Below are 16,862 nucleotides of genomic sequence, written 5' to 3' on the forward strand. Positions count from 1 at the left end.
GTTTATGTCGATCTGAGTTTCTGACCTATATCATTTTCTTTCTCTCTGGAGAACTTTTAACATTTCTTACAAGGCAGGTCTACTGGCAAAAAAAATTCCCCAATTTTTGTTTGTCTGAGAAAGTCTTTATTTCTCCTTCACTTTAGAAAAATCATTTCATAGGGTACAGATTTCTAGGTTGGTGTTTTATTTCTCTCAACATTAAATATTTCACTCCACTCTCCTCTTGTTTGGTTGCATAGTTTCTGAGAAGCCCAGTGTAATTCTTATCCTTGCTCCTCAATAGGTAAATTTATTTCCTTTGGCTTCTTTAAGATTTTCTCTCTTTGATTTTCTGCAGTTAAAATATGATTTGTCTAGGTATAGTTTTTTGGCATTTATCCTACTTTAGTGTTTTCTAACTTTCCTAGCTCTGTAGTTTGGCGTTGGACAATTTGGGGGAAATTTTAGGTGATTATTGCTTCTATCCCTTTCCACAATTCTTCACTGTTCTGGGTTTTTTTTTTTTTTCCATTACTTTTGTTTTGTTTTGTATTGTCATAGTCTCAAGCTCACAGATTCTTTCCTCAGCCATCTATTCTACTAACAGCTCACTAAGACATTCTTCATTTCTGTTACAATGTTTCTGGTCTTTAAAATTTCTTTTTGCTTCTTAGAGTTTCCGTCTCTCTGCTTAAATTGTCCATCTGTTTTGCACATTGTCCACTTTTTTCCATTAAAGCCCTTAGAACATTAATCAAAGTTTCTTAAAATTCTTGGTCTAACAATTCCAACATTCCTGCCATATCTGACTCAGGTTCTGATGCTGGATTAATCTCTTTAAATTGTGTTTTGTGCCTTTTAGTATCCCCTGTACCTTTTTGTTGAAAGAAGGACATGATGGCTGGGTAATGAGGCCCTTAGTAATGCAGTGGTGAGGTATGGGAGAAAGGGGATCATTCTTAGTCCTACCATTAGGTCTCTTGTCTTCTGATGAGCCTGGGCCTATGGAATGTGAACCTCACCAATGATTCTTGGTGTTTTTCCCTTTTAGGTGGGATACAATGACTAGAGCGGACTACAGATGGGTATTTCACTTCCCCTGGATAGGTTAAGCTCTGATATAACCCTAGCAGGTTAGGCTCTGATAAAATAGTTTTTCCTGAAGACAGCCTTGCTAAGGAGGAGAGAATGCTCTGACATATTCCAAAATGGTTCCTTTTCCTTTCCCCCTACCAGAAATGTAAAAGGATTTTCTCCAGTATTAATACTGAGGGCCTGCTAGAGATCCTGGAGATAAGACTTGCAGACTTGCTATATGAGTCTCTGGCAATTCACGAACTATAGTTCAGGTTTCCCTACTCTGCTCTGGTTCCCACAGAGGTTTCTGCTGATGGGTTTTGGCTCTAGTATGTGGTGTTTCTAATATCTGTCTGTCTGCATCTCCAGTTTGGAGGGCAGCAGTCTGCCTTGTGACCTCACTTCTCTCACGGACAAGAAAAGTTGTTGATTTTTCAGTTTGTTCAGCTTTTTATTATTTTAGGTCAGAGTGAAGACTTCTAAGCTCCTTACATGCCAGACTGAAAACAAGAAGTTCCTCTGCTAACTTTTCATTTATTAAAAACAAATAAATTACCTGAAACCATGTCAATACATTTTTACTTTGTATATCTTGATTTACTGGTTTCTATTTTCCAAATTTAAATTATATAAACATTTCAATTTTGTCATACAATTTGGTATGCCCTTGTTCCTAACTAGCTTTTATAAGACTTACGGTCCAACAATTTAAATCCATTTTAAATTCAGAGTTGAATAACTTGTCCAGACCGGCCATTAAAATAATAAAACAAAACAAAATGGTGGCTTATTTTTTAAAAACTATGATTTTGAATAAAATATTAAAAAATCATTAAATATATAAATACTATTATATTTATAAATCTGAATTATGTATTCAAAGTGATAGTATTTGAAACTTCTAGATTATTTTTCAAAAATATTATAAGATATATGCATATACATAATATTATATAGTCTTTATTAAGTGATATCTACAGTTGCTGAGTCCAAGAGCTTTTGTTATCTTTGTAGTCAGCATGAAAGGTTACAAAATTAATGATTCTGCATTACTGAAAATAGAAAATGTTCAAATGAAGGTCCATTTCAAAATATACATTTATATTTTAAATAATACTCCTATAAAATGTCACATATACAGGTAAATAGATTTTAACTGTATATGACAGGCAATTATATATTTCAGATAAATATTATATACCCTTTTTTAGCTTTATGTTTCATTTTTATGTGAAAAACTTAAGAAATTCCATGTCCATTCTAAAGTTTTGTTGCTTTAGAAAATATAATCTTTTGGGCCCAGAAACAACATATATACTTTTAAGGTGAAGTACTAAACATTGTAGTTCACTGAATAATGCGGATTTATAAAGTATTCAGGAAGACAGCCTGAGCACTATGTCAGTCCACATGCAACTGGCCGTGTTATTAACCTTGCAACTACAGTCCTAGGGAGATATTACTTTTATTTTTCTAGTCTAAATACAATTTTTAGTTTCAATCTCATGCACAAGTGCATGCAAGCACACACATGCTCACTTTTACATTTACAGTGAACATAATTTGCATAGTAAGTGTATGAAATATAAAAAAAAAGTGATGAGTAATTTACACTAGATTTTATATTAGAGTTCATTTTTAAATATGCAAGAGTATCATATGAAATAATGATAATGAAATTTAAAATATAGCTATATAGTTATAACACTGCCAAAATTAAATGATAATTAAATGATAAAACTAAGTTAAAATCAAGTTCATATATATATGTGTGTATTGATATCTTAGAATTATATATATATGTATATGCTATAAATATTAATTATACCAACATTTAAAGTCTGATTTAGTGTTCTAAAGTTCAAACTCATACCTTGTGACTTTTCCAAATACCATATTTCTTAATTACAATTTTAACTCAAAAAATCCAACTTATCTCTTTAAAGTCAATATTTGTGTGCCAATTCTCATTATTTTGAATAGAATTTTTCTTTCTCATCTACGTCTATATAAGAACTGATCAAAACTTGAGCCAAAAGAAGCTCAAACTCTTTTTCAGAGGGTGGGGAGAGGTAGATAGGAATAAAAAGTGTCAAATATTTGGTGACAGAAGGAAATCTAACTCTTGGCGATGAACACACAATGCAATATATATCGAACTTACTGTTGAATGATACAACTGAAACTTATTTGATTTTGTTAATCAATGTCACCCCAATAATTTTTAATAAAAAAATTCATTATAAAAAAAAGGCAGCTCGAACTCCTAAAGACAATATGGTAATATAAGGTCAACTGTATCTAGAACAGCTACTATTTTAAACTGTCTCAGATCCAGGAATTCATTTATAGAGGCCAACAGCAGTATTAAAAGGCAGACTGGAGTTATGATGGAGGGAAGGATGTTGAATCGGCATAATCTCCATGAGCTGCCCCAAAGTCATGATAAAGGAACACACGATTTTAGTAAAGAAGCATTTTTCTTAGAATTGGTTATCTTTTTTCCCTAAATTAGACTATCATCCCTACTCTCTCTCATTGAAATATGTGGCCTGCACTTGAAACCCAGCTTTCTGTTTCAACATCAGAAATGCACTTATTGTTATATTCAAAATTCACACACAATACAAAGGATGCTGGCATTTCAGTGTGCATGTGCTTCCAGTGGGACTGGAGAGCCAATATTAAACCCGTAAACTGAAATATTTTATCATTTACGGATAAGGTTGTAATTCAGGTTGAAAAGCTACCCGCTAATCCTCCACCTCTTTTTTGAAGAATGTTCTAGAATTCACAACATGAGGGTTTTCCTCCAGAGTCAAATATTAACTGGCTCCAGAGCTATTTACCATCTTGATTCATAGCTAAAGAAAGAAAAAAAAATGAAAAAGAGCCCTAAGAGACCAGAGGCTTTAAATTGCTGAGGATTTACGATTAAACAGAAAATTAAAAAGAACTAAAATACTGACAAAATTTCCTTGATGTGATTTAAATAGGAACCTGAAGAAGTAAGAAGGAAGAAAAATTCGGTACTGCACATCTTTATCAGCATATGACTTCAAACAACAGGGGAAAAGCTGGCGAAATGACACAAAGACATTCTGGCTCTTTTGTTCCACACGTTAATAAAAAAAAAAAAAATCCACAAATTGCCTTCATTTAAATAATTAAGAAATTGTCAATTAAAAGGATAAAAGTAGCCAGAGAGAACTCATATATTATTCTAAACTAAATCCATTTTGATAAGGCACATTTTTAAATAGCACTTTTGTACGCTTGCAAAGAGATTGGAATAGCTATCTTTGAAATACTATGCAGAAGTTGCCATAGTAACAATAGAACTCCTTTTGAAACATAATTAATTGCCTTAAAATTTATCAAAGGAACATGGCACTGCTCATCAGAAAATTTTTGCATTTTCTTTTACAACATTATTATAATACACAGTATTATTATACACATCTATTTCATTAAATGATTTTCTTTATATAAAATTACAGTTGAAATTATTGCTATTTTCATACATTAATCTCATTAGAAAAAATTCTTATTTTATATTTAAAGCCTAAAGACAATCTGAAAATACTAAGATTCATCTGAAACCAGGATAGGAAAAAAAGTCCTTTCTTCAATATATAATTATGACTATCCTTGTGTTCTATTTTCTTACCTCTGCTTTTAAATCTACCAAATAAGTATCTTATTTACACTCAGAATTCTGTAATGTAAAATAACTAAAAGATAAATGACACAGTAATACAGCCGAATGAGCAGTAAAGCAGAAAAAAGCATAGAAAGTTAAAACATAAATATAGCTTACTCTTTGCAGTCCTTCATACCAATCATCTTGCTCAAACCAACTTGAAATGTAAGTCATCCAAGCCATAGGATGTTTCTACTTTAATCAAAGCAATTGGAAACTTGGCCTCACAATAGTCAGCACCTAAAGCAACAACAATGTGTTTCAACCAAGGAGCTTTACCAAAGCTACTTTGAGAAATGCTCAGGACAAGACCTAGATATGTACACGCATTTCACTTGAAACAGTTTTAATGATTTACAAATAACGGTATTTGTAAAAATAATGCTAAACCAGAAGATAGAAGTCTATATCCAACTAAGAAAAAATAAATTAAACAATAATTATGTAACTGTTCAGTATCAGAGAATGTTGTAGCAAATATTTTATTAGGCTTTCAGTTTTTATTCTAAAAAAACATTTTAGATTTAACTTTTGCAAGATATGGGCAAATTATTTATAAAAGTTGCCAAGGCAGTATTAAGGAATCCAGAAAAACCATGAAACAACAGGAAGCAAAAAATTAGTTCCATTTTCAGCCTTAGGAGTTGGACAAAGCTAGAAGAAAGTCTCTAGGTTAAAAGTTGTATAATGACAAAGCTAATCCTATATTTCTATTTGCTTCCAGCTCAACTGATTGCTAACCTCTAAATGCCTCAAAAAGTTTAGAAAAAAACACATGACTGAATAGAGTGCTAGTATGTTCAATGGAGAATCACGATCACATGAATATGATTTCATTTTAGTTTTACTCACTTCTAGAAAAAATTATTTAATAGTCATGCTAAATAAGAGCTATCTCGGTAAACTGGAGAATATCTGGGCTTCAAAATATCCTCTCTAAAGTTTAGGTTCATCATTCAACATTTATCAGGTTCCGAGTGACCTTTTCCTGACCAAACTCATGAAACTCTTACACTTCAGTGAAGAAAAAAGGAGGGAAAAAAGGGTGAAGGATGGGAGGAGGGAGGCAGGTGGAAGGCAGAATGAAAAAGAAAACAATTTGAGTAATTTGAATGTTTCACTTTTCATACCCCATAAGGAACATAGCCTTTATTCTGTCACAGAAAGACACACTTGTATGACATATAAATGTCACTGTATGATTCAGAACATTACTACTCTAAAAATTTATCACATGCAACATGGTACTCTTCTTCAGAATTCTTCTTCCATTTCCTCTAGGAATACTTTCAATAATATCTGCTTGGGAAAAGGCTCCCACTTCCCTGGGAAGTTCCAACCCTGGTACAACCTCATGCTTCATTTGTTTACTTCTTGATGACGTCCTTGAATCTGGATCATGCTTTCCATCTTGCCTTTGGAGTTCCCACAGGCCCTTTTGTTTCCATTAACTGCTCAGAATTGGAATCTCATGCATTGTCTTACCCTTGGGATTTGCTGCCCCAACCCCGGACACATGCACATTATTGTCTCTTGTCTATTGCTTATCCTATTTTGAGTAATAATTCTGTGTCTGTCCTGCATTTAGTGTTTTTACGCCCCCTCCCCCTTGAACCTGTATCTAGCACTTGCCCAACAACTCGAACGACTGTGCCACTATTGCAGAGGTTCCAGTCTCTCTTCTAATACACTTGATCCACTTCTACCCAAGCCAAGCTCCTAAACTCCATTACAAATTACCTACTGATCCTAGATCAGTCAGTCTTTTACTTGGTAATCTCAATATGAAAAGTGTAAAGCCCAGTTTATCTCTTTTAAGTGAGGTTTTCCCCTTTCTACCACTCTCAAACATTCTTTACTTTGTCTTTCATTCCCCAGTTCAGGGAATGTTATATTCAGTAACCTAAGATTAAAAGCATCAAGCTATCTTTGATTCTTTCATCACCACCACCTGCCCCACTTCTGTCCCTCCCACTATAGTTGATCACTACCTTTAACAGGTCTTCTCAAAAGGCCCTACTCTCCATCCCTAAAGCCACTGTTTTAGTGAAATCCCTCACAATGTCTTGAACAAACCAATAAAACAATTTACTTACTGATCTCCCTGCTTTCATTGCAATTCCTAAACATGTTCTATGCTATCAAGGCTTTTGCCTGAGATATTCCCCGTCCCCTTTTTCTGTGAATAACGAGCTCTTTCACATTTAGGGGCTTTCAAGATCCAACTTAAATATCCCTCTTCTTTGAAACCTTCTCAAATGCACCAAACCCTTCACCCGTGTGCCTTTGAATTTATAGCTGTATGCACTGGATGATCATTATTTGTATAAATATAAATTGTGAGTTCTCCATGGCAAAGGGTCATGCCTTATTCATATTTGTACAGAAGATAGATACAAAGCATTTTTGAATAAATTGACACCTGCAGTGCTAGAAGAGTTCGTCAACTGGTGGCAACACATGACCTGAAGGCACATGTTACTAAAACTTGGAAAGGGTCTAAAGAAGCATCCAAGGGAGAGGTAATATACTCATCAACAAGTAAAATGTGAGCACCATTCAATTCCTTGTAAGGAAATGGCTAACCAAATCATTTAAGAAATTGTTTTTTTTTATTGTTTTTAAAAGAGTAAATAAAATGCAAATTTGAAATCGTAAAATTATTTTATAATCATTCCAAGCACCAAGTGTGTATTTATTATACCATTGTAAATCCAATGTAGTTAACATTAATATCTTGTCTATAGGACACACAACAGTTCTTATGTCTTATTCCCCGATATTTTCCTATGAGCACTAGTTACTATATTTGTAAGAATTAAAAAAGCAAAATACTGTATATCATGTAATCTCCGGTGAAATATTATCTTGCATAGAAATACATATTTCCTGATTTTACTCCAGGTATTCTGATGATCTGACAGTAAACGGAATCTGGTTCATTTAGTCTAAGAATGGCAAATAGTTTTCAACTGCATCTCCTTGATTGGTTAGGACTGTCTGAAGTGAGAGTTGAAACCTTGAGCTGACCTTGGAGGAGAAGTGTGTCATGATCACTTAGCAGTAACTGAGGCAGAAAGGAAGAAGTCATGGTGGCACTTATTCCACATCTTGACATCTGTGTATCAGCCAATGGTCTTGTTGACTAATATATTGTTAAAATCGCAAATTTAACTTAATTTATAGTCAGAATATTCTTACTATCTATTAAGATTAATGATGGAAGGAAATTATAATAATCAAAGGCTAAATGTCATCATTATAAAGAAAACAAAGATAATGAAAAAAAAACGTTTGCAGTGTCAGAAAGCTTACCATAGGCATTAGCATCCAAACATTGTCTGATTGTTGGTCTTGATCTTTTCATATGTCTCTCTGCATCTACACCTTTGCCATGACCTCATCAGCAGCAGACTATATGTCTTTGCTCGTTGCCTTTGGACTTGCCAAATAACTTGTTTTGCCTAGTGACATGTGGGCAGAAGTCAGAGTATCCCAGGTCCAAGTTCTCTGGCTATAGAGCTTGTTTGCATTCCCACCCTTGTGCCTCTGCCATTGACATAAGAACATTCTATGGCTACCTCATCAGCCCAAGAAGGATAACAGACACAAGGAATGGAGCTGTCGTAGACAAATCACTGACCTCCACAGAACCTCCACAAGCAGAACCACTTGGCCAAGCCAAATCTGTTTAAACTTGTGCTGATAATAAATGCTTTTTGCTATATTTTGCTGAGTTTTGGAGTGGTTTGTAAACAAAATATTTTTGTGGCAATAGCTAACTGGTACATTGTCCCTTGTAATACTGAGAACCAACATTTCTGAGTCAGGAAGACATGCACACTCAATGAAGATTAATCAAATCAACATTCTCACCTTATCTACATTAGGAAATTGGGGTCAAACAACTGTAGGAAATAAGCAAGAATTTTAAGGTTTATAGTGTTATGACAATCTATGTTCCATAGCAGAACAGTTTTAGAAGACAGGATATTTTTAAATTAACTAAATATAGCAAGAGTTTTTTTATATATAATTTTATATAAAGAATCTCATTTTTTTCAATCTCTAACAATTAATCATTGAAAAATAGTTGAATCTTTCTTTTCACAAGACGAAAATATATGCACATAATTCAAGCGATCCATTCATACTAGTGTGGTGTTTCCTTTTTATTATCCCTCTCCCATTTTAGAAATGCTTTCTCATTCTTTGTGTTAAGATGGTTAGGATTACCTAGAGATACAGCATTCTGAAGCAAATAAAGTAGATCTCTGCTCTTAAGATGGTCATATCTTCCAGTTATCAACAAACTACTATAAATATGGGAATTAAAATCAAGACACAGGTGGGTAGTTCCTGGCCTAAAACTGAAAATACTAAAAATTCTCTGGTTGTAATTTTATGTGAGCCTATTTGTACCAGATCTTGAAACGTTCATTCTGCTCTCTTCTGCCTAAACTTGATAATGTTTTTATTTACTCCTAAACGGAGTAAAATGACATGTTTTGCCTATTACCTAAATCTTGGTCTCAGTTATATCTGCTTTGATTCTACATTTAGATTTCCCATCCAATTTTACCTGATATCTCTGACCAAGATATTTTAATTCTCTGAAAGTTGGACATTTGCAGCCTATCCTTTCCTCTACTAAATTCATCCCCTCTAAGTTATATTTTTTCACCTATTGTACTACCCACAATTGTACACTCTTAGTCTGCCCTTGTCTCCATTATTTTGAGACAGCAGTGATATTTATTTAAACTTCCCAGCAAACTAGAATGAACATGCAAAATAAGCACAGGCCATCATTGCTTGTTCAAATGGGGTAAAATCAAGTATAAAATATTTGGCATTGCTCAAAATCATTCTTTTTCATATATCTGTTTCTAACCTGTCTTGAACTGTGTTTGGGTGGGTTAGAGAAGAGGAAGAGGTTGTCAAAGAGACTGAGGAAGTGTAAATGCTCCTCATACTGATAGTGTTTGTGGGTATCAGTCCTGGCAGGTCCCAGGTCTGGCTGTGATCCAGGCTCACGGCTAGGAATAGGACCTCAAATTTAGAATGTTACATTAGTGTAGTAGGGCACCTGCACCTAAAATATGTAAATATAATTCAGCTTATTATATCACACTTGTGTGTCAGAATGCTACTTCTGTACTCGGATATATGTGGAGCCACGCAATTCCCTAGGAAGCAGAAGAGCAGAAGCGCACTTCCTGCAATAGAACTGCACCCCCCGCAACAGAAGTGTGCTCCCCGCAATAAAGTTGGTGCCTGCTGTTTCATTCTCATGTCGGCCCCTTGGGCATTTTTCCAACTGGGCGTCTCACCACCAAAACCTTCCCTTCTCAATCAGCTTGGCGCTGACAATGTCACACAAGTTGATATAGACCTGGGATCACCTGTGTGCCTACTCTTACTATGAATAGGTACTCCTCTGAAAGAATCAAAATTAGTGGAAAATGGCTGTCGAAAGCTTTATAAAACTACAATTTTGGGGGAGTTGTCCATCCTAACTATATTAAAATCCTACATAAAAATGTCAGAAGGAAATCTGAGTTAGAGAGTAGACAGACGGTTGATTAAGTGTGCTTTGAACAGTCACAATTTTTAAAAGATTATTATTTATAAGAAAATGGTTTCCAGTAATGGCAGACAAGTATATATTCCACTTCTCCCACTGAGGAAAATTAGAAAAGGTAGATAAAAATATGTAAAATCTCTGACTAAGAAGAGGCATCCTAAGAGAAGTCCAAAGAGTCTGGCCAGGCACCTTTATTTTTTATTTTTTACTTTTTTTTGGTGGTGGTTGTGGGGTGGGGGAACACTACATTTTTCCCAATAGGATTTGCCTAAATAAAAGTAGTGGCTGAAATACTGAGAAGCTATAAAGAGTTTTGGTAATCTCATAAGGCTGGAAGGAAAAAAATTGGAGTTCAGATGCTGATAAAGAAAAATGATCTATTAATGGAGCCTTTTCAGTGAGAACCATCTGGGTCTACAACTTAAGACTAAGAATGAAATAGAAATAGACTAAGGCTCAGCTTCAAATAAATTCATTTGATGACTACATTAAGTGATCTTCCCTACCCTAATGCTTTTCCAAAGCAAAAGTAAGTTCTCTGTGGAGAAAGATATGATTAAATTGTCAGGTTACAAAGCAATCAAGGGAATTCCAATGAGTAAGGAGCCCCTCTATGGAGAGAGAGGACACACAAATGGTGTCCCCTTTGACAAGGTATGAGAGAAAAAGGTGACTGTCATAGAAGAGGGAAAGGAAAAAAGTCAGATAAAATTGCAATTAATTCCTTAATGCCAATGTGAGCTAGAGCATCGATTTAGAATAACTGGAGGTTCCAGTGGCAAGCTGAGTTAGCACTCATTTGTAAGATCTCCACAGACCTCAACTGGGTGCTTAAGAGAAAGACTGGGGGAATTCAAGGCAGTCTGCCTCTGTAGCTCAGATGTGTCGGAAACAAATGGCTACTGATAGTGGACAGGCATGAAAAACTGTATACTTCCCTGAATCCTTCTATCATATGAAGCAATATCCCTTCTAGGAAGAGGGGAAAAAAACAGCCTTACTCCCAGGGACAATGGGGAAGAGTAAAATAGAACCTAATCTGCTTCTAGGAATGGAAAGAGAACCATCCTTCTTGACCTCAGGTACTAGGCAAAGATCCAGTACCTCTGGGAGAAGGGAAGAAGCAAAAGATGTCCACCACTGGGGGTTGAGCAGGAAGATAACTTAGGCTCCCAACCTGCACCAAAACATTACTACAGATCTGTCACTATTTGAGAAACTGCAAAAAAATTCTCTCCTACTCAACATCACCACAGTTACAGTCAAATCTGGCTGCCATAGAGCAGGGCTAAGGGTGGGGAGACACACAAATCTCCTGTAAAAATCAGATTTCCGTAATCTAGGAGACAAAAATTGTAATACATTGGGATGCTATACCATAATTAAAATGAGCTATCCACACAAAATGGATGAACCCTATAATGCAATGATGATTGAAAGTCAAATATAAAAGGATGCATTTCCCAGGATTCCATTTAGAGAAATTTAAAAATAAGTAAAATTAATCCACACTATTAAACGTTATGAGAGAGTCTTCCTTGGAGAAAAGGAAGTAGTAACAGGAAGGTATCCTGAGGGGGATTTCTAGGAAGCTTACAATGTTTCTTTTATGCTAATTATTCTAATAAGAAAATTTAGCTGCTACAAAATGCTAAATTGCACACTTCTGCTGTCAGGCATATAATCTAAATAAAAAGAAATTTTACACTAAGAATACACAGCAGTGCTTCCTAATACTAACAAAATTAGAGGGGGGAGGACCCCAAATGAACGTGTGCATGTATATTGTATAATTGGATTATATTTTATAATTCCACTTGGATACTTTTATTAATCTTTTTATTTTCCCCTTAAAGTTTTCTGACCTACTTACCACCCCCAGCCATTATATATTGGAACACATTAACTTAAGTCTTTCTCAGAGACTCTCAGATACAGCACTAATACTTCTTTAATCCAGAAGTATTTTTAGAAGCAATGTCAGAGACAAGCAGATGAGCAAAAACTGAAATCTACTGAAACAAGCTGAAGGGATCTGAGATGGACTAGATTAAGGATATGCATTGGGGATCCAAAGGACACCAACATGGAATTTAATGACTACAATGATCATCCACATGGATGCTGTTAATGCCACATCCACAACAGATCTTCTAACTCCTTAGTTCCTACTGTGCCACAGGGAATGAGCACAGGAGCAGATTTCCATGAGCACGTTTCCAGACGCCTGAAGAGAACTGTATAAATAGTTCCCAACCCGTCACTGCATGCATTGACCAGAACTTTCAAAGTATTAAATAGTTATGTCCTAAGAACAATTTTTGAACAAAAAATGAATAAAGCTGGCAACACTCTCCAGTTATTAGTGATTCTAATTTCTAGCAACAACGTCATAAAGTATACAGTATATCTCTCTTTAGCTTAGGTCATGTACTATTTTTTTTTGTCACGGAAGTTTTATTGTTGTTATTATTATTATTATTATTATTATTATTAGTTTCAAGTACACAATACATTGGTTAGACATTTGTATAGTTTATAAAACTATCTCCACAATTGCTCTTTCTCTCCTCTGGCTCTCCACCTTGCCCTCACATTAATGCTAACTATATTCCCTATGCCATGTGACCCCATCCCTGTGACCATCTATCAACTACTAATTTGTACTTCTTTAACCCTTCACCCCATTCTTGCAACCCTCAATCCCCCTCCCCTCTGGCCATCACCCGATTGTCCTTGATATTTGGTTCACATACTATTTTTAATGAGAAGTTACAAACAAAAGAGTTGAAAATTGAAGCATTTTTTTTTTACTAGAGTTGGAATATATAAACAGCAAAAATCAAATTAACACTCTAAAACTGAAAAACACTCTATCTAAAATTTATATCTCAATGGACGAGTTTATTTTCTTTTTTAAAGTTAATTAATTTATTTTTTATGGTGACATTGGTTAATGAAATCTAATAAGTTTCAGCTGTACACTTTAACAGTAAGATATATATATATATTTATATTTATATTGTATGTTCACTGAATGAGTTTATTAGTATGTTGGATACAGCAGAAGTAAGCATTAGTACACTGTAATATAAATAAGTAACATATACAAAAACTAATGCATAGAGAAAAAAAGAGTGAAATGGAACAGAGCATAAGAAACATTAGAGGAAGAAATTTCCTAAATTGGTTTTAAAAAATAAAGTTCCTAAAAGCTCAACAAATCTCAAGCAGGTTAAGTTGCACATCACAGTAAAATGCTGAAAATTACAAAAAAAATTTTTAGTGGCTATGATACAAAGATCAATAGGAATAATGGAAGTCAAAAGACAACAATATGACATTTTAAAAGTTATGAAAGATAACTAACTATACACCTAGAGTTCTATACACAATGAAAATATAACTGAAGACAAAAATAACAATGTTTTCGTACAACAAAAACTGGGGAATTGTTGGTTTGAACTAGAAAAAAAATATTAAAGAAGTTCAGACAGAAAGAAATGATCCTAGACAGAAACATGAAAATTTTAGAGATAATGAATATTACCAGAAAAAGAAAATATGTGGTTAAATATAACTAAATTTAACTATACAAAACAATGATTGTAATGGTATAGTTTAAAACATTTTTAGTACTAAATTATATATCAAAGGTGAGATCAAGATAAATGGAGTTAGTATGGATGAAGAGGTAAAAGTAATCATTTTTTTTAACTATAATGGGTCAAAGTTACATGATAGAATTTCTAGGTAACTAAATTTAAATAAACATTATTAAGAAGTTAATCAAAGGAAAATGTAATTAATAAAAAATCTGTGACCAAGAAAATAAATAGCTTGATTGTATATGTAAATCAAATTATAAATTATATATTAAAAGAGTGGATTAAAATTAAAAGCATAATTGGCAGACTATTAAAAAACTCAACCATATACTCTTTACAGGAGTCACACTTTAATATAAGGTTACAAAATAGTTGAAATTTTTAAACAGAAGAAAGGTGTTATATAAATAAAAGATAAAATAAATGTCAAGGCAAGAAATAGTACTAGGGAGATACAGTGATATTACTTAAGGATAAAGTGGTGAATTCAACTGAATGGTATGATAGTCCTATAATTGTTTGTACCAAATGACATAACTTTAAATATAAAGCACAAATGACAGAATTAAAGGAGAAACATACAAATCCATAACATAATGAAAGACTTTCACAAATCTCAATATCTGATAGAACAGAGAAAACTCCATAGGAGTATAAAAGATCTGGACAACATATTCAACAAAATTGACCCAACTGACATACAGAATACTGTACCCAACAATGATAGAATTCATATTCTTCTCGGAGTAATTACAAAAATAAACCATGTGCTAAGCCATAAGGAAAACCTCACCAATCTCTAAAATATTGGACTCGTTCAGAGTATATTTTCTGGTCACAGTGGAATTAAATCTGAGATCAATAAAAGAAAGATAACTAGAAAATCCACAACTGTCTAGAAATTAAACAAAGTATTTCTAAATGATCCTTGGATGAAGAAGAAGTAAAAATAGAAGGTAGAAAATATTCAGCACTAAATGGCAAGCTGCAACAAAAGGAAATTTGTGGCTTACAGCTAAAGCACTGCTTGAAGGTAGAGAGCTATAGCCTTAACTATTTATATATATGTATGTATGTATGTATGTATACACATATACACACACAATATGTATATGTATATATATTCTAACAGAAAAGAAGGGAGAAAATCAAAGATTATATTTCTATCTCAAAAAGCTAGAAGAGGAAAGCAAATAAAATTTTTAAAAAATGTAGAAAAAGGAAATCATTCTAAACAGAGGGAAAGCATATCTATACTTATAAACATACAACAGAGAAAATCAACTTAACCAAATGCTGGTTCCTTTAGATCAACTTTTAGAAGATTTATTAGGAAATAGAAAAAGTACAAATATCAAAATCACAGATGAAAAAGACATCACTATACAGCATACTGACATCAAAATAGGATAGAATATTATGAACTTATTTGAAGCAATATAATAGATAACTTGGATGAATGGATAAATTTCTCAAAATATATGTTAAAAATGTTGATAAAATAATGAGAAAATCTCAGTAGCCTAAATATGAATATGAGTCTACATTTAAAACTTTTCCACAGATAATCTCCCAGGCCCAGATAGTTTCACTGGTGAAATTTTGCAAATATTTAAAGAAGTTTTACACAAACTCTTTGGGAGTACAAGAAAAAAGAATCAGTTATCAATTACTCATATCCTGCCAAAACCTGAAAAAGACTATAAAAAAGAAAATTACAGAGCAATCCCTCTTATAAATTAAATGTGAAAATCCTAAACAAAAGTTAATGGGTTATAAGATTTAATACTGTAAAGACATAAATTCTCTTGAAATTAACCTATGAATTCAACAGAGCCATAATCAAATTCCCAGATTTTAGTGAATTTATGTGGTTCCCAACTTTTTCTGACTTATTTCACCTAGTATGATAATCTCAAGATCCAGCCATGTTATCACAAATGGACATTACGCTGATACCAATATCTCTAATGAATACAGATATAAAAATCTTAAATTTTGTACTAGCAAATCAAATACAATGAATACATTAAAAAGATTATACATAACAATCAAGTGGGGTTCATTCCAGGGGCACAAAGATGGTTCAACGTACACAAATTGATTTATGTAATATGCCACATAAACAAATAAAGCATAAAAATTATATAATCATATCAATAGATGCCAGAAAAGCATTTGACAAGATACTGCATCCATTTATGATTTAAACACTTAATAAAATGGGTTTAGAAGGAAAGTTCCTCAAATTATAAATGCCATAACCCTAAGCTAATATGCTTAATGGTGAAAACCTGAGAACCTTCCCTCTAAGATCAGGAACAAGTCAAGGCTGTCAGCTACTATCACTCTTATTCAATACAGTGTTAGAAGTTCTAGCTAGAACAATCAGACAAGAGAAAGAAATAAAAGGCATCCAAAATGGGAATGAAGAAATTAAACTGTCACTTTTTGCAGATGACAAGATTCTTTATATAGAAAACCCTAAAGACTCCACCAAAAAACTATTAGAAACAATAAACAAATACAGTAAAGTTGCAGAATCAATGAACAAAATTCCATAGCATTACTATACTGTAACAATGAAATTTGAGAAAAAGAAATGAAAAAAAGAATCCCTTTTGCAATTGCAATAAAAAGAATAAAATACTTAGGAATAAACTTATCGAATCATGTGAAGGACCTATACGTTGAAAACGATAACACATTAAAAGAAATCAAAGAAGAGATAAAGAAATGGAAATATATTCCGATTTCATGGATTGGAAGAATCAACATGGTTAAAATGGCCATATTACCCAAAGCAATACATAGATTCAATGCAATCCTCATCAAAATCCCAATGGTATTTTTTAAAGAAAAAGAACAAAATGTCATCAGATTTGTATGAAATCACAAAAGACTC

At 33.4% G+C, this 16,862-nt stretch overlaps 1 protein-coding gene across 6 annotated transcripts in view; it reads right to left on the reverse strand.

Annotated features, from left to right (window-relative positions):
* The window catches only part of WDR17 (WD repeat domain 17), an 88,155-nt gene that overhangs the window by 64,144 nt on the left and 7,149 nt on the right, over positions 1–16,862 (reverse strand). For 3 of the 6 annotated variants that reach the window (XM_036228697.1, XM_036228693.1, XM_036228694.1), the window contains exon 2: positions 4,880–5,002. The exons of 2 other annotated variants lie outside the window; for them this stretch is intronic. In XM_036228697.1, coding sequence (XP_036084590.1) covers positions 4,880–4,945 — 66 coding nt within the window. In that variant the 5' untranslated portion in view covers positions 4,946–5,002. Of the gene's footprint in view, positions 1–4,879; positions 5,153–16,862 lie in introns of those variants that run through there. One more of the 6 variants, XM_036228698.1, reaches the window with a different exon arrangement.

This window comes from Rousettus aegyptiacus, unplaced genomic scaffold, assembly GCF_014176215.1.
Source record: "Rousettus aegyptiacus isolate mRouAeg1 unplaced genomic scaffold, mRouAeg1.p scaffold_m13_p_11, whole genome shotgun sequence".
Taxonomy (NCBI): Eukaryota; Metazoa; Chordata; class Mammalia; order Chiroptera; family Pteropodidae; genus Rousettus; species Rousettus aegyptiacus.